This window comes from Perca fluviatilis, chromosome 23 (assembly GCF_010015445.1).
Source record: "Perca fluviatilis chromosome 23, GENO_Pfluv_1.0, whole genome shotgun sequence".
NCBI classification, from domain to species: domain Eukaryota; kingdom Metazoa; phylum Chordata; class Actinopteri; order Perciformes; family Percidae; genus Perca; species Perca fluviatilis.
In genome coordinates this window covers 21,125,598-21,146,486 of record NC_053134.1, presented here as the reverse complement: position 1 = coordinate 21,146,486, position 20,889 = coordinate 21,125,598, and the positions used below count along the sequence as shown (strand labels likewise).

General features: G+C 41.1%; 1 protein-coding gene across 4 annotated transcripts in view; it reads left to right on the top strand.

Moving 5' to 3' along the window:
- The first annotated feature begins 953 nt into the window (after positions 1-953).
- The window catches only part of ptprz1b (protein tyrosine phosphatase receptor type Z1b), an 81,843-nt gene continuing 61,907 nt past the window's right edge, over positions 954-20,889 (top strand). For 3 of the 4 annotated variants that reach the window (XR_005638087.1, XM_039791070.1, XM_039791069.1), the window contains exon 1: positions 954-1,074. Coding sequence is in view for 3 of the 4 variants with exons in the window: in XM_039791070.1 (XP_039647004.1) it covers positions 987-1,074 (88 nt within the window). In the remaining variant the exon portion in view is untranslated. Of the gene's footprint in view, positions 1,075-8,001; positions 8,415-20,889 lie in introns of those variants that run through there. The other variant, XM_039791071.1, reaches the window with a different exon arrangement.

Below are 20,889 nucleotides of genomic sequence, written 5' to 3'. Positions count from 1 at the left end.
GGGCTCGGGCAGAGAATCTAAACTCTACAGTGCAGTAAGGCAAAGAGCCGCATACGGCTCAAGAGCCACAGGTTCGCCACCCCTGCCTAAGACCTATGTGGCAAACAATCCCTACACTCATATCTAGAATAAACGTTATTAGTTATTAGTTGCACAGCTTGAAGTAGAGTGGAAACACTAAAGTCCTAGTTTGAAGTAATTAAAAGTGAGTAAAATAAGTCAGTAGTCAAGTCAACTTTATTTATATAGCACATTTAAAACAACATAAGTTGACACAAAGTGATTTACAACCAAGGCAGCCTCAATAGACAACATGGCATAGATAAAAAAAAAAAGTACATAACTAACAACCATACAAAATGTAATAGAAAACCAGTGACATGGAGACACCAAAGTCAACAACAAGGAAGTTAGGAGAGGGAATGAAATCAACAATTGATGAAAAAGCAGTACAAGGAAATGAAAGATAAGTCAAGTTGACAGTATTTGCTGAATGACTCTGGCCCTCAATAACCCATGTCTGCTGGATTTCCATACCAGCAGAGTGGATCATAGAGTAGATAGAACTGTTGTGAATGAATGAATACATGGTTAACTTTTAGTCATTGACATAATGTCATTCGTTTTTATTTGAAAATCATTTCCGCTTTTTATCCCCCGAGTATTTGCAGTAGCGTTAGCCTAAAATTTAGATTTGTGTGTTTTTTGTGTGCATTCATGTTCCATTGATATCAAGCAGGAGACATGTTTGTTTCTTCCCTGGGAGCCTCTTTTCCTCCACAGCACAACAAGTGTTTGTTACTGAGCTATGTGGATGTACAATAATGTGTGTGTGTGTGTGTGTGTGTGTGTGTGTGTGTGTGTGTGTGTGTGTATTGCCTGGTAGTGAGTGAAGGCAGAATGAAAATGAGTGTTGTTGATTAACTCCCTCTCTCCTTTTCTCCCTCCCTCAGCCATAGTGACGGAGAATAGCCCCATTGGTTGCCATGGCTCCCAGCAGCAATCCATCTCAGTTTGTGCGGACTGAAGGGAATAAAAAAAAAAAGTACTCTGATGCACCCTCTTCTTTGGAAAGTAAGTGTGTGTGTGTGTGTGTGTGTGTGTGTGTGTGTGTGTGTGTGTGTGTGTGTGAGACTCAAGTGTGTCTGCTACAAAGACAGAACTTCATTCCTTATTCATATCACACACCATTTACTGACCTCACTTCAACTGTGTTTCCTCAACTGTCAAGGAGTGTTTTGGTTTTAGTCTGGAGATTTAAGACCAAACATGTTTTGAAAAATGTGATCCATGAGCACACACACTTCCTTCAAAAGGAGCCGGAGCATGTCGAAAGTAGAAGTCGCCGTAAACTTCTACTGTGTCAAAGACCCGGTGGTAAAAGAAAGTTCAAATGTAGAAGTGGCTGAAATTGTCAGTAGCAGCAGTGGTTGAATTTTAACAGTTGGTCGACCATATCTTCTGTCAATGGGCATTGAAGACGCATTTTGAGCTTTAGATAGAAAATGCAACCTAAAAGAACACCCACAGCCCAGCTTTTATTGTACTCTAATCTACCAGGATGCACATCATACTAGTGTTAGACACAGTGTTGGTCTCTATCTATTGCTTATATATATCGTTGATATAGATAGAGACTAAATAGAATTATAGCATGCCATTTAACACACTATTTAAAAGGTGTCAACATAGACATCACCCTTCATCCTGGCCTTCATCTAGCTTTAACATGAACTTTCGAATGCACCCACATACACACCTTATGTTTACAGTCTTGTTTTGCTCTGCTACAATATTACAAACCAAGATTTTCAGAGGTATTGGCACAGAAGGATTAGCTAAGGACATGTTCAGAAAAACTAACAGGATATTATGAGGGTTATAAAATGTTTAAAAGGGATACATATACCTTATAAAATGGATCAATCTGTTGGGTTTTACAAGCTCTCCTCGCCACATAGCTCTCACAGGTTGCTGAGAGGAACTCATTAGACTATGACAGCTGTTGAAGTCATTTTCCCATTCTGTTTGAAACTCTTTTTTTTTTTTTTTTTTTTTTTTTTCTGGGGGATTTTAAGCAAACTAGTGAGATAGCTGATCCACGGTGCCATTTTGAGACTATTAAAAGCTCTTCCTCCCTCTGCAATATCATCTACATCAGCTATCTGAGGTGGAAGAGCAGTATTTGTGGAGAGGACTAGAAATGTGAAGAGGGCAATTAGATTGCATCAGTATTGTGTATTATCCATTCACAGTCATCGTGACTGTTACCAATGGCAAAACACGTCTGTGACAAAAATTCTTTTCATTTTTTAAATGAGCGGCTCCAGTGTGAGTACCTGTCTCATTACAGAGAACTAGCCATCACAGCGTGGAGCCAGATCTTTCCTCCATACCTGCCATTTCTCAGAATTATTAAAAACAACATTAATGGATCAGTTGGCCTCTTCATAGAATAATTTGTTCATGTCAATTCACACAACAAAAAAGCAACCTGGCAGGCCAATGTCACTTACTTAATGGACAAAAGAGGATCTGCAGTGCTCATGAGCCTGCTGTCATCCGTCAGTCTGTGTCAGTTCAGCCAGGATGTCAAAAGAACGATGCCAGAACTTGACACAAGTCAGTTAGGTATACAGTAGTTGCAAGGGGTTGTCAGGCATAGCCTGGCTCTGTAGAGGATGGGAAGGTATGTTATGTTATTACACAAAAGACGTGTTTGCACAAATGATGGACTCTTCCATGTACGCATGGCTTCTAGGCCAAACTAGTTGAATTTTAGCCAAGAATGGAACACCTTTACGGTTTGGCTCAGCTGAATTTACCTCACTTTAACTGGAGTCCTTATTGTCCCTAATGGCTGCTGCAGGTTTTGGTTTCCAATTGTTAAGGCTGCTTTCTGACCATCATACCCCTCTCCGCTGGTATGTAGTGTAAATGCACAAACTAAACCAAACTTTCTATTCAATAGTAGTCGCAGCAGGGATAGATGCTAATATTTTTAAGCACTGGCCCCTTGGGCAAATGTAAATTTAATATGAAAACAGTACAGTAAAGGCAATTTGACGCAATTTAACACAGCCTTCCTTAACTGTGACACTTCCATAAATGAAAAGCAATTCAATAGAATGAAAATATATAATTATTTATTGAAATTCAAAAACTTTGTATTCTCACCCTGCAGTCTCATTCTGTGGCCACAGAGTGACATGGCCATGGTTAATGTCCAATCCTGCAATGTTGTGTGTGTGTGTGTGTGTGTGTGTGTGTGTGTGTGTGTGTGTGTGTGTGTGTGTGTGTGTGTGTGTGTGTGTGTGTGTGTGTGTGTGTGTGTGTGTGTGTGTGTGTGTGTGTGTGTGTGTGTGTGTGTGTGTGTGTGTGTGTGTGTGTGTGTGGTCATTACACCCATTATCGTGTGGTATTACAATTGAACTGAAGTGAACCAGTGGGTTATGAGATTTGTAGTAAATGAGCTAAAACAGACAAAACCACTGGTATGTTCCATGAAGCATCTTTGTGAATATACTGGTTGATCCACATAAGTCCATCCTCATTATGGGTCTCTTATATTACTTTATTTTGCAGCGACTCATAGAAACTGTTATGTGAACACTTTCACCAGATTTATTGGAATAAGGTTAATGAGACGATAATGTGAATTAGTATTCAGATCATGATCTCAACGTCTAGATTTCTGCTATTCTTTCCATTTACCTCTACGTGCTAGACACAGTTGTTGCATTTCCACGTTTAAATGTATGCAAATAAGTGCAAGATGCAATCTTTTCCCTAGAAAGAAATAAAAAAATAAAAAAATAAAACCTAGTGACAATGAAAAATTGCACTGGCATGAGGCTTTAATTTATGTGAGTCCAGTAATTAGAGAAGTTGTGGTCCATATGTGGATAATGCAAAACCTCTTAATAGCAGTGAGTAGTGTGTCAGATGAGTCATGTTACTTTAAGATCTGTGGTGGAACCTTTAGTATGCCAGGAAGGTAAATGTCAGACACAGTCAGACACACAGTCTGTAAAAAGGCCAAAACAACACTTAAAGACCCACTCTCTTGCTCTTTTAAAAACACACACAAACACACACATGCAGGTAGATGGCTCTTACTGTTTACTGAAGCTGCCTGATGCCGATGGAAAAATGACAACTATGACATTACTCTCCGTGTCTTGAGTCTTCCTCTGATTTCTTTTTTTTTTTTTCTCTTGCCTAGGGATTTAATGGCTCTACAACAATAAAGGTTTATTGATCACTAAATCGAGCAGATTCTCCCTAATGGAACATTTTCTTTCATAGGTCAACCTGCATGTTAATTAATAGAAACGCAGACAAAATCAAGGAAGTGCTTACAGTGGAGCCTTGGATACAGCGTTTTTATGCTAATATGCATGTCAACTGACAGAAGCCCCCACCACTTTGGCATACAGTGTATTGAGTTTAAAATGAGTTTGCACAGACCAGTGTTCTCAGCATTTACACACGCACAAATGCACATAGGCATTAATTAACTACACTAATATCCTAAATGCCATACGTGTGCAGGACTAACAAGCCGACACACTAACACACAGAGCTATGTTGCTCCATAGCAAGCATCACACACACACACACACACACACACACACACACACAGTGTGACCACATCGACCAGTATTTGTCAGCCCAGTGGTGTGCAGGATACTGACCTCCAGTCGCCACTACTGGAAGTCAATATCACTGTCAACTCGGATACGGCATCCACTGTCATGGCAACAGGGATCTGGCACACACACATGCACATAATCGAAACATTAGTTGGATATAGCAACGAAGAGGGGAACGTTTTAATGGAAAATTGTTGTCACTTCTTTACTTCTTCTTTACTTCTTTTACAGAAAGAAATGATTTGACAGCAAACACTTTTAGTCCTATGAAGTGATCTTTTTATATATATATATATATATATATATATATATATATATATATATATATATATTAAAAAATGGTGTTTATATTGTTGTGTAGCCTTTCTGTTTTTTTGCCCTGTTAGCAGTAGGGTCTGAAGATGGTCAAGTTGGTCGATTGCCATGAAATGTAGCGTTCATGGTCCCATGACCAGAGGAGTAAATTGACCTACACCATAGGACTGGTATGGATACTGGTTCAGTGAAGATAGAATTGTAGCACCGTCTTTAAGCCTTCAACTGCAGTTTTGGACTCATTGCGACCCTTTTGATTTTTGTCAAACCCAAACCCGAAACGCCTGGTTGGGTATATATATTATAGAGACTATTAGACAAGTTGCCGCCCTTAGAGCAACAAGTGTCACGTCAGAAATGGTGGACTGAAGCTAAGATGTGCATCTTATCTCAGAGCATCATGAAAATCTGCTCAGTGGCGTGGTACAAAGAGCTGACCCAAATACTTTTACGGTGGACGACCTGAATTAACCCCTGTTTAGTTCTTGACCTTGCTCCGCTCACCGTACGAACGCACGGACAGAGGGAGGAAAGAGAGAGCAAACGCATAATCCATAATCCATAGCTGCCTGTGCGCAGTGGAAACCCGAATCAGCTTTTCGGAGCAGCAGTATCTGAAAAAGCTCAGGATATTTTTGCAGGAGGCGGCAGCACGCTGTGATCATGCAGCACACAGCTTGTGTCTTTACACCTGTCAGGGCCGACGGGAACTCGGTGTGTGTGAAACACGCGTGCTTTGTTGCGATGATGTCGCTTCAGTTTTCCTTCTTTTTACTCTCATGTTGTGTCATTCGGCTTAAGCTCAAAAACAGCTGTGTGTGAAAGTGTGTTGTGTCTTTGTGTGTGTGTTTGTTATATAAGCCTCAATAAGAGAGCTTTTTCCCCCCAATAGCATTCTTTTTTTTTTTTGCTCTATTTTCTCTATTTTTGTCTGTAATTACGCAGACTGATGCTACAATCAACATGTTATTCCACAAGCAACACTCCCTTTCTCACACACACGCACACACCCATACACGTGCACACGCACACAGGCTTATATCCCGGAAGCACAGAGGCAGAAAGGATATTGTTACAAGCATCCGAAAAAATGTTGGTCCAACAAGTGAGACAAGGCTCCCGCCTGAATTAAAGAGGATTATCTCTGTTAATTTATGCTAATGAATGCACACAGAGTAACGAGAGCAGCATGTTATTGTGTGACTGAAGCCTGTCTCGCGCTCACAAACATGTACAGGCTCACACAACTGTGTGTATTATTGCACCACTGAAGCCTGTTGCTTGTGGAACTACACTCATTCCTTTTCACAAGACACTCACACACTCAGCACTAAGCCATTGTGTACTTCATGGGAATCGTGTAGTCCAGCAACTGCCAAATCTCACCACCATTGCAAATACACACACACACGCACGCACACACACACACACGCTGATTCCGCTGTGGGACAGTCCTGGGTTGGTTGGATGCACATTCTTGTTTTGTTTCACTGCTTTATACAAAATCTTTAAAACTTTGTGAGTTTTTCTATGTGAGGAATGAGAGTCACCATGATAGTCCAAGAGAGAGACTCTGTGTGGTATTTAACTGACATTTTAAGTGACCTGACTTATAAGTGACCTGACTTAGGGCTGGGCAATATATCGATATTATATCGATATCGTGATATGAGACTAGATATCGTCTTAGATTTTGGATATCGTAATATCGTGATAGGACATAAGTGGTGGTGTCTTCTCCTGGTTTTAAAGGCTGCTTTACAGTAAAGTGATGTACTTTTCTGAACTTACCAGACTGTTCTAGCTGTTCTGTTATTTGCCTTTACCCACTTAGACATTATGTCCACATTACTGATGATTATTTATCTAAAATCTAAGTGTGAAGATATTTTGTTAAAGCACCAATTGTCAACCCTAGAATATCGCCGCAATATCGATATTGAGGTATTTGGTCAAGAATATCGTGATATCTGATTTTTCTCCCTATCGCCCAGCCCTAACCTGACTATGATGTCACAGTTGTCTTACCTGTAAGGACTCCATACGGTATTCGGTACAGTTGCCTAGCCAGTAATGGACCTGGGCACCACCTTTTTATAGACTGAGCTCTGTTGGTTGAGCATGGTTGTATGGACAGTGTTTTGCTGTTATTGCCTTTGTAATGCAGAATGTTTCAAAGTAAAATTGTTGTCGTTTTTCCCCCAGTTTGTCTTTGTTTGTCCTTTTTTTTCTACTTCTAAGTTTTTAAAAGTCCCTTTTTCTTCTGGAAAAAAAGATGGCCCACTCACTTTTGTACAACCCACCCAAAATACAATTTCTGTCATACAGGAGTATATATGCAGTGACACACCAATCTGCCAAAACATTATACTGTATGGAGATATTATACTGTCATTACAATGACACTGTACAGGGATTGAGCAGGGACCCCCTACTACATCTGATGTCTAAAATGAAGTTGCATATTAAACTGGGCCTACAATAATGTGTAGGTTGGCCTAAAGCCTTTATACATAGGCCTACCTTTTTTTGCATACAATACTAAGCTATTACAGTAAAATAGCCTAATAATTGTTGGCATTATTTTATAAATCATGTTTTAATGTTAAACATACACAGTGAATGCTTAGGATTAACTTTATCTGTCAGTGGCTATCTTAGGGACTACCTTACCTATAGGTCAGTAATCGGTGGCGATTTATATTTGCTAATAATATGTTGGATTCATGTTAAGACCTTTTTTTAATTTTCGGAAAATCTTTCAAAAATTAACAATTATTTGGAGGCCCCCTGCATTGACTCGGAGGACCCCCTAGGGGTCCCTGACCCCCTGTTGAAGATCCCTGCCCTAAAGTATGACAAGTTGGCTATAAACTCCTTGTTTTGCAGCACAGGTACTGCAGAGATAGACCTACAGCGATGTCATAGGATCCCCACGCTGCTGCCAGATGATAAAAGCCTCGAAATCGAAGCTGCAGCACACACACCATGTCCCTGTAGTAATACCACAAGACTATTACACGAGTGATACACTGATTTCCATTAAGGGCAGTGGGCGGCGCGCACACACAGCCCGTGTGTCTTATTGCGATATACGTGAGTGCGCGTCCGTTATCATCCAGCCAGCCAGCCAGCCAGCGAGCGAGCCTGCACTCCTCAAACCAAACCCGAGCCGTACCACGCCGAGCCGAGCCAAAACGATCGGAGCATTTGAAGTTGGCCCTGCCGCCCCCTCACAGAGGCAGCAGAGCAGGGACGATGACCTGGTAGCGCATCTATTACGCACGCGACCCGCCGTCTGTCCCTTATAAACCCACATTCTGCTTCTTCTTTTTTCTTCTTTTTTTTTTTTTATAACGTTTAATTCTCTCGCGGAGACCATGGCTACGGCAGTTCACAGGAGCGATATTTTCATCTCCCAGCTGCTGCTTTTCAGCCAAATAGGTAAGAAACTGGAAAAGGAGACAAATCGGCATTGAATTGACTGTGGTGGCTGACAAGTGATGCTGTGGACGTGTTGAACTGTCAGAGATTTGAGCGGTGCGCCTGTTTTCTTCCCTCGGATATTCCCTGCACACTTCAGTCCGTTTCAAAATGTGCAATCGGCGGCAAAGTAGAGATTAATTCTACATGTAGATGGCATTTATTCGAGGTGTACGTTTTCCGACGTGGAAATGTGTTCCTACAATTATTACCGCTAAATATTCCTGTCCACTCCAATTGAGTTTCAAGTGATTCCTCTGCAGTATATAGGCTGCATGCAGGGATTCTTCCTGTCCTGCTTTTGAACGCGTTGAGCCGTTTTCCCAAACACAAAGCAAGTTGAAGTATAAATGAAATGTGATGCTGTCTAGTGTGACGACGCTCTGCGTTTTCTGTTGTCTTTCGTGAATACTGGATTTGAAGAAACTGCTGCCACAACTTCTGTTGTGCTTATTTCATATGCAAGTCCAAATGTTCCCTTCACAGTTGCTCGTTTATTTTACAAAACTGGCCTGGGTTGATAAAACACATTTTTATAACACCTCTATGATATTTTTAAGAGACATTCCAAAGGTAACTCTCACTATAGTCCTTTTTTTTATGACTACATAAATCGTAAATTATTGCTGTATTATTCCTACACTGTCTAAGTTCAAATGTAGTTTTTTTTTTCTTCAGTGGGATGCTGATTATTACTGTAGCTCTCCTTGTGTATGGGAAGTCCAATATGGCATCTGTATAGGCCTACCATATGTTGAAAACTTTACAGGAATCACCTGATTCATTTTTTTACAAGCCAAGATGGCTGCATGTTTAGAGAGTAAATACATAAACTCATAGTTTGTTAAAAACATAGTCACTCAAGATATGAGTCAGAGCAGCTGTCAATGCACAGATCCTCTTTGGTAAAGAAATCTGAGAGTAGGACTTGGTGCTGGTTTCAGTAACAGGTGCGGAAGTAAGATTATAAAAAAAAAAAAAAAATGCTATACATTCTGTGAGTGTTCTTATCTCCAAAAAGTGAAAACCCAAATAATCATGTTCTCCAGTCAGTAACGAGATGAATCATCACTTTCAAGTTTTATCACAAACCAGACTGGTAGCAGAGAACATACAGTACATAATTGCTTCAAATGTAGTTAAAAATCAGAGCAGTGGCATTTGAGTCATCAAGTTTGAGGAAAAAAATTTGACCTTTTTATTTTGTGCTGCTTGGAGCATATTTTTCTATACCCATTTGAATCTTAACTTAATGCTCTTGGTTAAAAGATACAAACCTATGCCATCAAATGTATACGACAAATCAAATTGCTGTCGTTTAAAGTGGGACATACAGTGGAATAGCAGAGTAGAGCTTGACCAATAACTCGGCAGGGCTGATATATTGTCCAATATTTGCGGATTATAGGTATACCTGTGAATTTGTGAACCAATGACTAAGAAGACTTTGCAGCATACAAATACCAAAGATGTGTTTGAGGTAGTTCCGAAACAGTGACGCCATTACATAGTTTGTCCTAAGAGCCTTGACGTTTACATTTTTACAGCTTTAAAATGTCCCACTCAGTAAACTGTTCATCTTGGTCATCATTCTTTAAAGGTCCCATGGCATGAAAATTTCACTTTATGAGGTTTTTTAATATTAATATGCGTTCCCCCAGCCTGCCTTTGAGAAAATGAAAGCTCAGATGGGCCGGTCTGGAATCTTCTCCTTATGAGGTCATAAGGAGCAAGGTTACCTCCCCTTTCTCTGCTTTGCCCGCCCAGAGAATTTGGCCCACCCATGAGAGAGAGACATCATGGCTTTCAAACGAGCAAAGTGGCAGTTGGTCAAGGCCACACCCCCACCCTCCACCTTGCCCCCCTCTCTCCTCCTCAATAGCTACAGACACAGAAATGGCACATACTAAGGAAAGCTCATTGTGGGACTGGCTCTAGTGGCTGTAATTCTGTACCAAGGCTGAATTTTGGGAAAGAGACTTCAGATACAATATTAGGGGACCACTAAGGTCTATATAAAAGAGACTTCAGATACAGTATTAGGGGACCACTAAGGTCTATATAAAAGAGACTTCAGATACAGTATTAGGGGACCACTAAGGTCTATATAAAAGAGACTTCAGATACAGTATTAGGGGACCACTGAGGTCTATATAAAAGAGACTTCAGATACAGTATTAGGGGACCACTAAGGTCTATATAAAAGAGACTTCAGATACAGTATTAGGGGACCACTAAGGTCTATATAAAAGAGACTTCAGATACAGTATTAGGAGACCACTAAGGTCTATATTTAAGCATCCAAAGAGCACCATGTCTGGGGACCTTTAAACAACAAAAATAAAGGATCCTCATTTTGTGGGTTTTTTTTATGTTAAGAATATGAGCTGACATATTGTTATTAGATTTTTTTTTTTAACTCTTCAATATTGGTATTGGTACGCAAAAATAGTTGTATCAAAAGCTTTTCCATATATATGTTTGTCCAGACAGAAGGAAAAAGTCAAGTTGAAAATTCTAGTAGTTTTTGTGGTACCTAACCAAACTGTGATCGTTTGACAACTTTAATAATGTGTTTAAAACCGGGACGGTTACATTCTCTGGTTTAGATATGAGGACGGAAAACGCTCCTGTGGGTCGCAATTCCTGCCACCGCTAGGGGCGCTAATTTATAAAACGCTCCTTTGGGTCGTATTACTCGGTAGGAATAAACGACCTATATCGACGTATGGTTGGGAGGACTTGTTGCAGATTTGGTAGTTTGCATTCACTCATCTCCAGGCCCAGACACACCGACCAGACGGCCGACCCTCGGCAGAAAAGGCAGTCGGACTGATCAGTCTCCCCGAGTTGGTCAAAAAGTGCCTCGGAACACACCGAAGTGACGAGACGTAATACATCTCCATAGCAACAGGCGGCGCTAATCTGTATTGTCGCCCGAAAATGAAAACCGGCAGCTGATTGGACGAACGCGTCACGTGGGTCTGTTTTGTCCGGAAATTCAAAGCCAGACTGTCATGGCGGCTCGTTCAGAATACGATCTCATATTGTACTAAAATAGTTCACTGAAACGCGTTTGTGAAAACATTTTAAGCGAGAAATAGGCCGTGCAGTTGCTGAATCTGTCTTCATTTCAGATCAACAAAGGTCAGTTTAAAAGATTTTCGTCAGATTTTGAGAGACTCTAGTCACGCTCATCCCGCTCCCCGTTTCTGGCTTAGCACTCTACCAATCAGATGGGTCATTTGAGTCCGACTGCTGGCAGTGCCCGCCCCGCCGATTCAACATGTCAAATCGGCCAAAATGAAGGCCGACGGCCCCTCGGACTGACGACGGCACGGAACACACCGAACAGATTCGAGTCACTGACCTCGCCAGACTGTCCAACGGCCGATAATCATCTCCGTGTGTCTCGGGCTTCCAGTAGAGGTTTGACCTTTTGATCAAATCGCATTCTAAAACATTTCAAATTGAATCTTAACAAGGTTATGTCATTGTGTTTATTCCATGGTTTGTTTGTTCCAGGAAAGGGCAGGAGATGAATGTCATGGCGTTCAATTCTGGAAGCCGAGATCAGAGGTTTCCAAATGTTTTCTTGTCCCGAACACAAACCTGCGTGCTCCTGTTTGATGAGATTTTGTGTGATCAGATTAAATCCGATGAGCCCATGAGTCATTTTTATTTGATCTAACTCGGTGCAGAACAAGACAAATGGAGATAGATGGGGTTGAGTGAGTCATTCCTTAAACCTCCCCTCACTTTTGATTGGTTGTTTCTAATCACGGCAGTGCCATTGCTACTGCTCTCTTTTCAGAGAATTAAGATCACATTGCCCGTAAATGCCAGTGGCCTTTAACTCCTTCCTCCACCTGAAGTCACCAGTGCAAACAGCTGTTCCTTTATGAACTGGAGGTCCTTAGAAATCCAGTGATCCCTGGATCCCAGTTTGGCAACCCCAATTGACTGAGTTCATTTCCTGGTAGATTATTAAAGGTCTCCGTTTTTCTTCTCTCCAGACATCTTGATTCTCTTTTGAGAAATGCTTTTTGCAGAGTCAGAGTTTGGCTATGCAGGGGCGGCCTTTAGCTCACCCAGTAAGAGCGTGCGCCCCATGTAGGCTGGGTCCTTTGCAGCGGCCCGTGTTTGAATCCGACCTGCGGCCCTTTGCTGCGTGTCATCCCCCATCTCTCTCCCACCTTTCCTGTCTATCCACTGTCACTCTGAAATAAAGGGGAAAAAAGCCCCCCAAAATTATCTTTAACAAAAACAAAGTTTGGCTATGCTCTGAAGTAGAGCTAGGCGATATGATTCATAAATCAAATATCACAATATTTTTTGACCAAATACCTCGATGCCGATATTGTGGTGTTATTGTAGGGTTGACAAGTGGTGCTTTTAATGTAGATAAAATGACTAAGTGGTTAAAGGCAAATAATAGAAAAGCTAGAACAGTCTGGAAAGTTCAGAAAATGACATCACTTTACTGTAATGCAGCCTTTAAAACCAGGAAAAGACAACACTTTCGAAAAATTTAAAATGATATCTAGCCTCTCAGTATCGCTATTCATCGATATATTGCCCAGCCCTACTCTGAAATTGCAGCAGTGGTGCTCTTTAATTCACTTTGCCGTGGCTGCAAGTTCACATGTACCGTACGTAACCATCTGACGCAAGTTGGTTGATTATCAATTTAAATGTTTTGGTTAAATGTGCTGTTTAGAAACACAGAGAGAGAGGAAAAACTTTCCTTTAGAGAAGGAAATAGAGCATCCTCCAGCCATCTGTCCCCACAATATGTCTGGATGCCACTCAAAATCGCTCTCGCTCACACTCTTCCATACAAACGCGAAGTCGCTGTGATGTTGTGGGTGCTCTCATTTTGGCCTTGTTTGTCCAAGCAGTTCTGCCAGTGAACACAATCTTCTATCTCGAGTCCTCCGCTGCACCATATGCTTTTCACCAGCATGGTTGCCCCTATTGCAGTACAGCCTACATCTGACTTCTCAGCGGTTATCACACCGTCTGCCTGTGGTTCCATATGTTCAGTTCAGCAGGAAAGGGATTCAGGCTTATTTTCCTGTTTAGATGCATCCAATAGTTTGACATTGAATATATATGTAGATACAAATGTTGGAAACCCCTGTAACTTTGGGTTTTAGTATCCCGTGATCCTGCCGTTAGAGATTTAAAACCTATCTGATTCAGCTCAGCGCGGGTGTATCTGTGCTCGTCCCGTCCTCTCCCATAGCTCCAGACCTCATTTTGCTCAGCTTTCCAGATATGAAGAACTGCATCTGACTGACCCCTTCTTCACATGACACTTGCATTTTGTGGTTGTTTCCGGTGGTTAGTTGTGACACGTTTACATTTTGGTGCAATAATGTTGTACCACCAGAGCTCGCGTGGCTCTCAACGTCTTAAACAACAAGTAAATTGTGCATTGTCTCGCTAGAGGCAGAATTCCAATTTATGTTATATTTTTAATGATGTATTGTAGCCACAATTTTTTTTTAATTGGAAGTTGTGGCAAATGCATTGTTGGATTTATAGATTGTTGGTGGATGGTGATTGGTTAGATGTAATGACACAACAGCAGCCTGCATGCTATTGATCATTCAGCTCAACAGGATCCATACTGGAGTCCGGCACAATTCATTGTTTGTGTACTTTACTGTGTGTGTGTGAGGGGCAGAGAGAGAGATAGCGAGAGAGGGGAAGATTTAAGACAAAATCAACCTGTACGAGTGTGTGTGTGTGTGTGTGTGTGTGTGTGTGTGTGTGTGTGTGTGTGTGTGTGTGTGTGTGTGTGTGTGTGTGTGTGTACTGTATATGCATGTACACATAAACCAAGTAATTTCAATACTCTCATCACTGACTCACTGTGAGGTAGAAGCTTTTAAAGTGTCAGTAGCTACAAATCATAAGAAATTCCTCCAGTGATAAAGATCCCACCGTCAAATACAATAAAAAAAAAAAGTGCTCTGTATGTGGCCGTGCGCTATGTCACAGTTAATGCGTGATGGTTAATGTGAGTTCAGTTATCATATGTTCTCCTTGTGAGATACCATCTGGCCACCCTGTGCACTCAGAGCATTTGAACCAGAGGGGTTGCATCCGGTGGCATAATAAGAGGCCTGATGGTGTAATAAGCAATTTCCTACAAAATACTGGCACACAGCATGGAACGTATAAATCCATAAACCATATGTAGAGAGCAGTGATGACAGAGAGTCACATACATGGTGAATTACAGTAGGAATGAAACTGTCTGTATCAGAAGAGTGACCGTAAATGATGCTTACCTTTTAAACTATAGTTAGTCTATACTAGCTAACTATTTAATAATTAGCATCCAGAGAGATAGGTCCAGTAGATTTTAACAGTGAATAAAACAAGCCTCTACATTGCAGTCATGGTAACTTTTGAATCACTTAAAATCTCTAATAACTGAAACTGGGGATGCACCATTCAGACTTTTTCTTTACCGATAACAAGTCAGATACCTTCCACTGATGCAATACTATTGCGCTCATTTTTTTTTTAAATATTTTTTTCCGACAGCGACACTGCTATTGCTTTTCACTTTGTTAGTTTGTGTGTGTCTGCGCGTGTGAGTTTGTGTGGCTAAATGTGGTCCTGGAGCCACCTACTGTAGCGTGAACTACCACAGAGGTGGTTTTGAGTATTTTGCCAGGTGTTTATATGTCTGCGGCCCGATTTTGTCACAACGAAAGCGTCGCAACTGCGCAAGATGCAGTCACGGAACTTTACAGGCGTGTAGTTCCATGCGTAGGTCCGAGCAAGGGCGCCAGAAGCAGAGGGGGTGAGAAGTAGGGAAGGGGCCAACCCCTCCATCTGATCGATTGGTTCGGCACATCCTGAACTAAAACGTTATTATTTCAGATAACTTCACAAGGGAGTTAAATACCACAGTAATTAGGGTCTTGCTGATTATCACTTGCTGCATTTTAGGAAACATTTGGGCAGAATTGACTAAGTTTGAAGCCTTAAATATCCTGAAAGCCTCTGATATGACTCTATTAGGAGACAGGTCTGTTACATTGGTACCAACACGGTATATCACTGTGGCTTCATGCTGACCCTGAAGCACACACTCATACAGACCTTGCCAAAGTGTTGACTCATTTTATATGAACCACTGTTTACTTCATTATTTCTATTCTCAACTCCTATTTTTTTTTTTTTTGTGTGTGACATAGCATGCAAGTTAGAATTGCGTGTCTCCCTCCTCCTTGCTTAAACCCCAATGCTTAAAATGAGATTATGTGCGCTAACTTACAAGCATACACACACACACCCCCACCCCCCCACACACACACACAGCCTGATTGAGTCGAGCTCTCTAAACCAGCCAAATAAAAATCTCCACTGAGGGAAATAAATCTTGTTAGATAGATTTTCCAAAGCCTTCTTAACTGTCTGGTTTTTAGCTGAAAAAAATATATAATCAGATTCTCTTTTTCTTTTTGGCATACAAATTTTGGAGATGATGATATTGTAGCGAAAAGTTTCATTGCGACACAATACAAATATGTGTAATTTCCAAACCGAATTAAATTTCCAAATCTGAGGATCGTTAAATCCTTACAATGGAGCAAAATGTTGTGCATGTCCTACTTTGAGTACATGAGTGTATTCTGAGTGAACCGATAGAAGTCGTGTTATAGTCACCACAGTGTTGGCAATTGCTAAAAACCACAGATGTTACATTGAATAATTGATTGCCTGCTTTCTACTGTGATATTTTGTCTTCCTTCCCTCTGTCTCTCCCCCTCTCTTTCAGCCTCTCCATCTAGAGCATTTTATTCATAAGTGCTCTTGTTCTTTAATCCACTTAGCTGCAGTCTGCTCTTACTGTGGCAGCGTGCGGTCACAGTTATTTTAAAGCTGGTCTGTGCCATGAGGACAGCCCAATCTCTTTGATGCTGAGCAGCCTGGACGGGGAGCTCGGCGCAGTGAAACACTTCCGTCACTCAAAAGTTTTGTCAGTAGTTACTGTAGTTGGTCTCATCGGCAGTGATTGGTAGAACGTCTCAAAGGGGAAAGTGGGATACCAGGGCGGAAAGCTCTCTCGCATTACATAAGCCAAGACTCAACAGAAATGTAAACCTCCTACTGGTGAAATATTAAATTAGGGAGTTTCTCACCTTGGCTGTGAGGTTAATCAGTTTATCATACAGCATGAGTTGTTTGCACTGATGAATTGTGTTAACATGTTTCTAGTTTCTTTGAGTATAGGACATTAAGGAAACTTTTCTTCTTTCTTTTACTTCCTCACTTTAGCCTGATTTGACCCTTTAAAGGAATGCTTTACTCCAAATCTAGCATTTCCCTATCAGATACTTGATCTGACAAGTTTACAGCTTGCTCCTTTGTGGAGAGCAGCAACATTAGTCAGCTTTTTAACGGTGACCCAGAATCATGTGGCAAAATAACAGCATCCAAACTTTCATTGAAACTTATCAATTGTAAGTAAGGGTCTGCAGCCTAATCCACTTCGCCACTGTTGAAATTGATAAATCAACAATTATGGCGTCATCGCAGTATAAGACATGGACATACAGTTAAAGGTATAAGGCGTAAAAATGACTAGACCTATGTTATATTTTTTTGTTGAGCTGTGTACTTCCTTCCCAAATGTTTGTAACGCGTTCAAACCCAGAGAAATATGTACTTTTTTTTAATTGAATGGTGCGTTTCGCTTGGTCGCCTGTCATTGGCGCCATATCCCCTTTAACCCCCTCTAGTTGTTCTGACTACCGGGGAAACACCAGATCATACAAGTTATTCTGAGATTGTTTTGACAACAGATATCGCCACGATTGAATTTCCCACATAACATACTGTAAACTGCAGTAGTTAGTTGCGGCTATTTCATTAGAGTGAAATGACATAATGTAAATTAACGTGACTGAATGTAACGTGAATACACCTTTTAATCTGTGAATATGATTTCTGCGTGAATCATGTCAGATTTTTATCATAACGATGAAGACAACAACTCCCATGATCCCATGCTACTTTACAACGTCATCAAAGTCCACCTTTTTATTATTTTTGTGATTTAGCGACCCCTAGCGGCAGAAATGACAAATTACATACTGTATGTTTAGGGCGGTCGTATACTAGAAGATAACTAGATTGTAAGTCTGACCAAGTAGGAAAGCAAACCGTAGGAGTTTGATTTTTAAGTGGCATGTGGCAGCCGGAAGTGGCATGTTTTTCACCGTAAGACGTAAAATATAACATAACGTTAAAATATAACTTAGTTCTTCACCATAACATCTAAAATATAACTTATAACGTTAAAATATAACTTACAACGTAACATTTTGTTAAAATATACGTGTCACTTTCTAAAGCCATGTGGCGTGTTATCGCGAGGCTACGTGACACGCGGGTTTGCGTTCAGGAAAACAAGAAACGGTTGGGATTAGGAAAAGAAGAACGGGGTTGGGTTTTACCAAAAAAAAACGCTTGGGATTAGGAAAAGAAGAAAGGGGTTAGGGTTAGGAAAACAACAACTAGTTGGGTTTAGGAAAAGAATAACAGGGTTAGAGTTAGGAAAACAACAAACATGAAAAATAAATATCAAACGCGGGACTTGATCCCCGCTCTCCTGGGTGTAAGTCCTATGTTTTACCCATCCTCCACCCTGACCAATGTACCTAAACGGATTTTCGCCGTTTCATACTACTCGCTACGGAGTCAATTCATATGCAATTGCAATTGGCATACGGAAGTACCGGAAGTACATGCCACTGGCACGTGCCACATGCCACTTAAAAATCTAACTCCCTCTCAAAGCAAAAGTGTTCATAAAGAGAAGGGAACTGCAATATTGTTTAGATTTGTATTGGCGCACATTATTGGACCGTATCTTCTGGAAGGCATTCATAGCGTTGGACATACGTAAGGTGGCAGAGGTTGCTGGCCAATCACCGGGCCAAGTGAATGTCGGGTTGTCTGTTACAGAAACGTAGCGATTTTTGTTGGAAACATGTGGTGGTGTATTAAGACCGTTAAATAATGATCTGTCTTTAGATTCAACATTTGAGACTTGAGAAAGTAGCGAGGGATAACCAGCATGAGGTAGAAAAGGAAGGATGGCAGGATCACAAGAGACAAAAGGTGAAAAGGAGAGAAGGAGTGAAACTAAGTCACTGAAACCACGAAATGCCAATGCTCTCTCTGTGGTCTCTCCAGTTGAGGGGGTCTGTCTGAAGTTACAGAAGCTGACAATCGCCGTCTGTTTCTGTCGGTGCCCACATACAAAAGCCACTCTTGTTTTTTTAGTTTTTTTAATAGGCTGGCACGAAGGACTGAGGCTACCGGAGAGGAAAAGAACCTTGCTACTACTCGGCTGGCCCGCTGATGGGCATATGAGATTTAAACACGTACAAACATGAATGCACATGCAGACACGCACATACTTAAGCTTTTAAGCTTAATAAGCTTAATATCGAGCGATATTTAACATGAGTCATTCCATTCATAGAACACTCCGTATCAAAGTTTTTTTTTTTTTTTTTGCAAAGCCAATCTAGCGCCCCGTAAACCACCCTCTGATCACGTACCTCCATGAGCCAATCAGAGTTGTTCCCTGCACCGCGCAGCTTAGTTTCTAGATGTAGACAGTCACAGAGGACAGAGTAACGTGAGGAAAACTCCACAACAGATAGCAGTTGGTCATAAATCGGTCACAAGGTTTACCAGTTTACCAGTAAACGCAACATTTTGTCCCGTCTGTGTGGTTTTTCAGACAACAGCAGGGACCATAGTGCTAGTTTGTGTCTTTTAGCTCATAGCTTTAGTGGCAGACTGTTGGACGTCTCGCTGTTGGAATCCTCTACAGTGAAATACAGTCGCACTGCACCGTTTAGCTGTCCGCATTTTATCCATGTTTAATCCAGTTACTACTGTAGCTGACGGAAGGCTAATGTTAGCTGCTGTGCAACGTGTTATTAGTGTTCACTAGCGTGACATACAGCGATGTTTCTGTTGCCTCCAACGTCTGTTTCAGAGCATCAGAGAGCAATGCAGACATTTAAGTGGCACCGTAATGAGGCACCGAAATCCGCGTCGCTATTTCGTCCGGTAGATACTGGGCGGATTTTAACATGCGCCTTTAAGTGAACAGAAAATTGCGTTTTGTGTGGAAAGCGGTCGCACAACAGCTGAAATGGCATACTCCTTCGTAGTATCCTTCAGCAAAGGAGGAATGTAGCACAATATGGATGTTAAAGCAGTTATAATTAGCCTATGTGACAATAAAATTTGTTTGGGTTAAAATCAACAAAATAATTGTGATAATCGAGATCTCAGTATTGATCAAAATAATCGTGATTATCATTTTGGCCATAATCGTGCAGCCCTAAATTGTAGAAATGCTAATTAGACGACCTTAATCTAAATAAGAAGTGGTTAAATCTGGTTACATGGGGTGTGTTCCGATCGCCTAGTAGTTCCCTGGGAAGTGGACTGCACAGGGTAGTCTGCCATCTTAAGTCAGATTCCAAACCGTAGGGAGCAAAAAATGCTCAGTTCAAAGGGAACTGCGTAGGGAAGAACTGAACAACCGTTTATCACTTCACCTGAAGCTCACAAGCAAGATTACCCATCAGTCATTGCGCCTCGCTAAAACGACATTGTACATCTTGTTAATTAATCAAAACCCATTTATTCACATGTAACATACATTTCAATAGAATAGGTTTCGTAATGGCATTCATTTTTGTTAGTTCAGTAGAGTAAAATTTCCACAGAAGCAGTAGTGTTTACGTTACCAGGGTAACGCGTAGAGGACGTGATATCTGCGTAAGTGACGTTGCAGGGTGTTCCCGAATGGAGGAATTTTGTGGAAAGAAGTTGCCTTAATCGACATCCCCTGAACAGGGAGTAGGGAGAACTTTTTTTGTACACTGTGGATCGGAGCGCAGCGATGGTCTGCTTATGGAACTATTTCATTTAGGGCTGGGCGATATGGAGAAAATCAAATATCACGATATTTTTGACCAAATACCTTGATATCGATACCACAACGATATTGTAGTGTTGACTATTGGTGCTTTCACAAAATATTTACACAATGAGATTTTTGATAAATAATCATCAGTATTGTGGTTATAATGACTAAGTGGGTAAAGGCAAATAATAGAACAGTTACAACAGTCTGGTAAGTTCAGAAAAGTACATCACTTTACTGTAATGCAGCCTTTAAAACCAGGAAAAGACAACACTTATGCCATATTAAGACATTACGATATCCAAAATCTAAGACGATATCTAGTCTCATATCACGATATCGATATAATATCGATATATTGCCCAGCTCTAATTTCATTCATACTCCTGTTTCCCTGCTATGGAGCACAGAGCTCCAGACTAACTTTTTTCACTAGGAGCACAGTGGCCC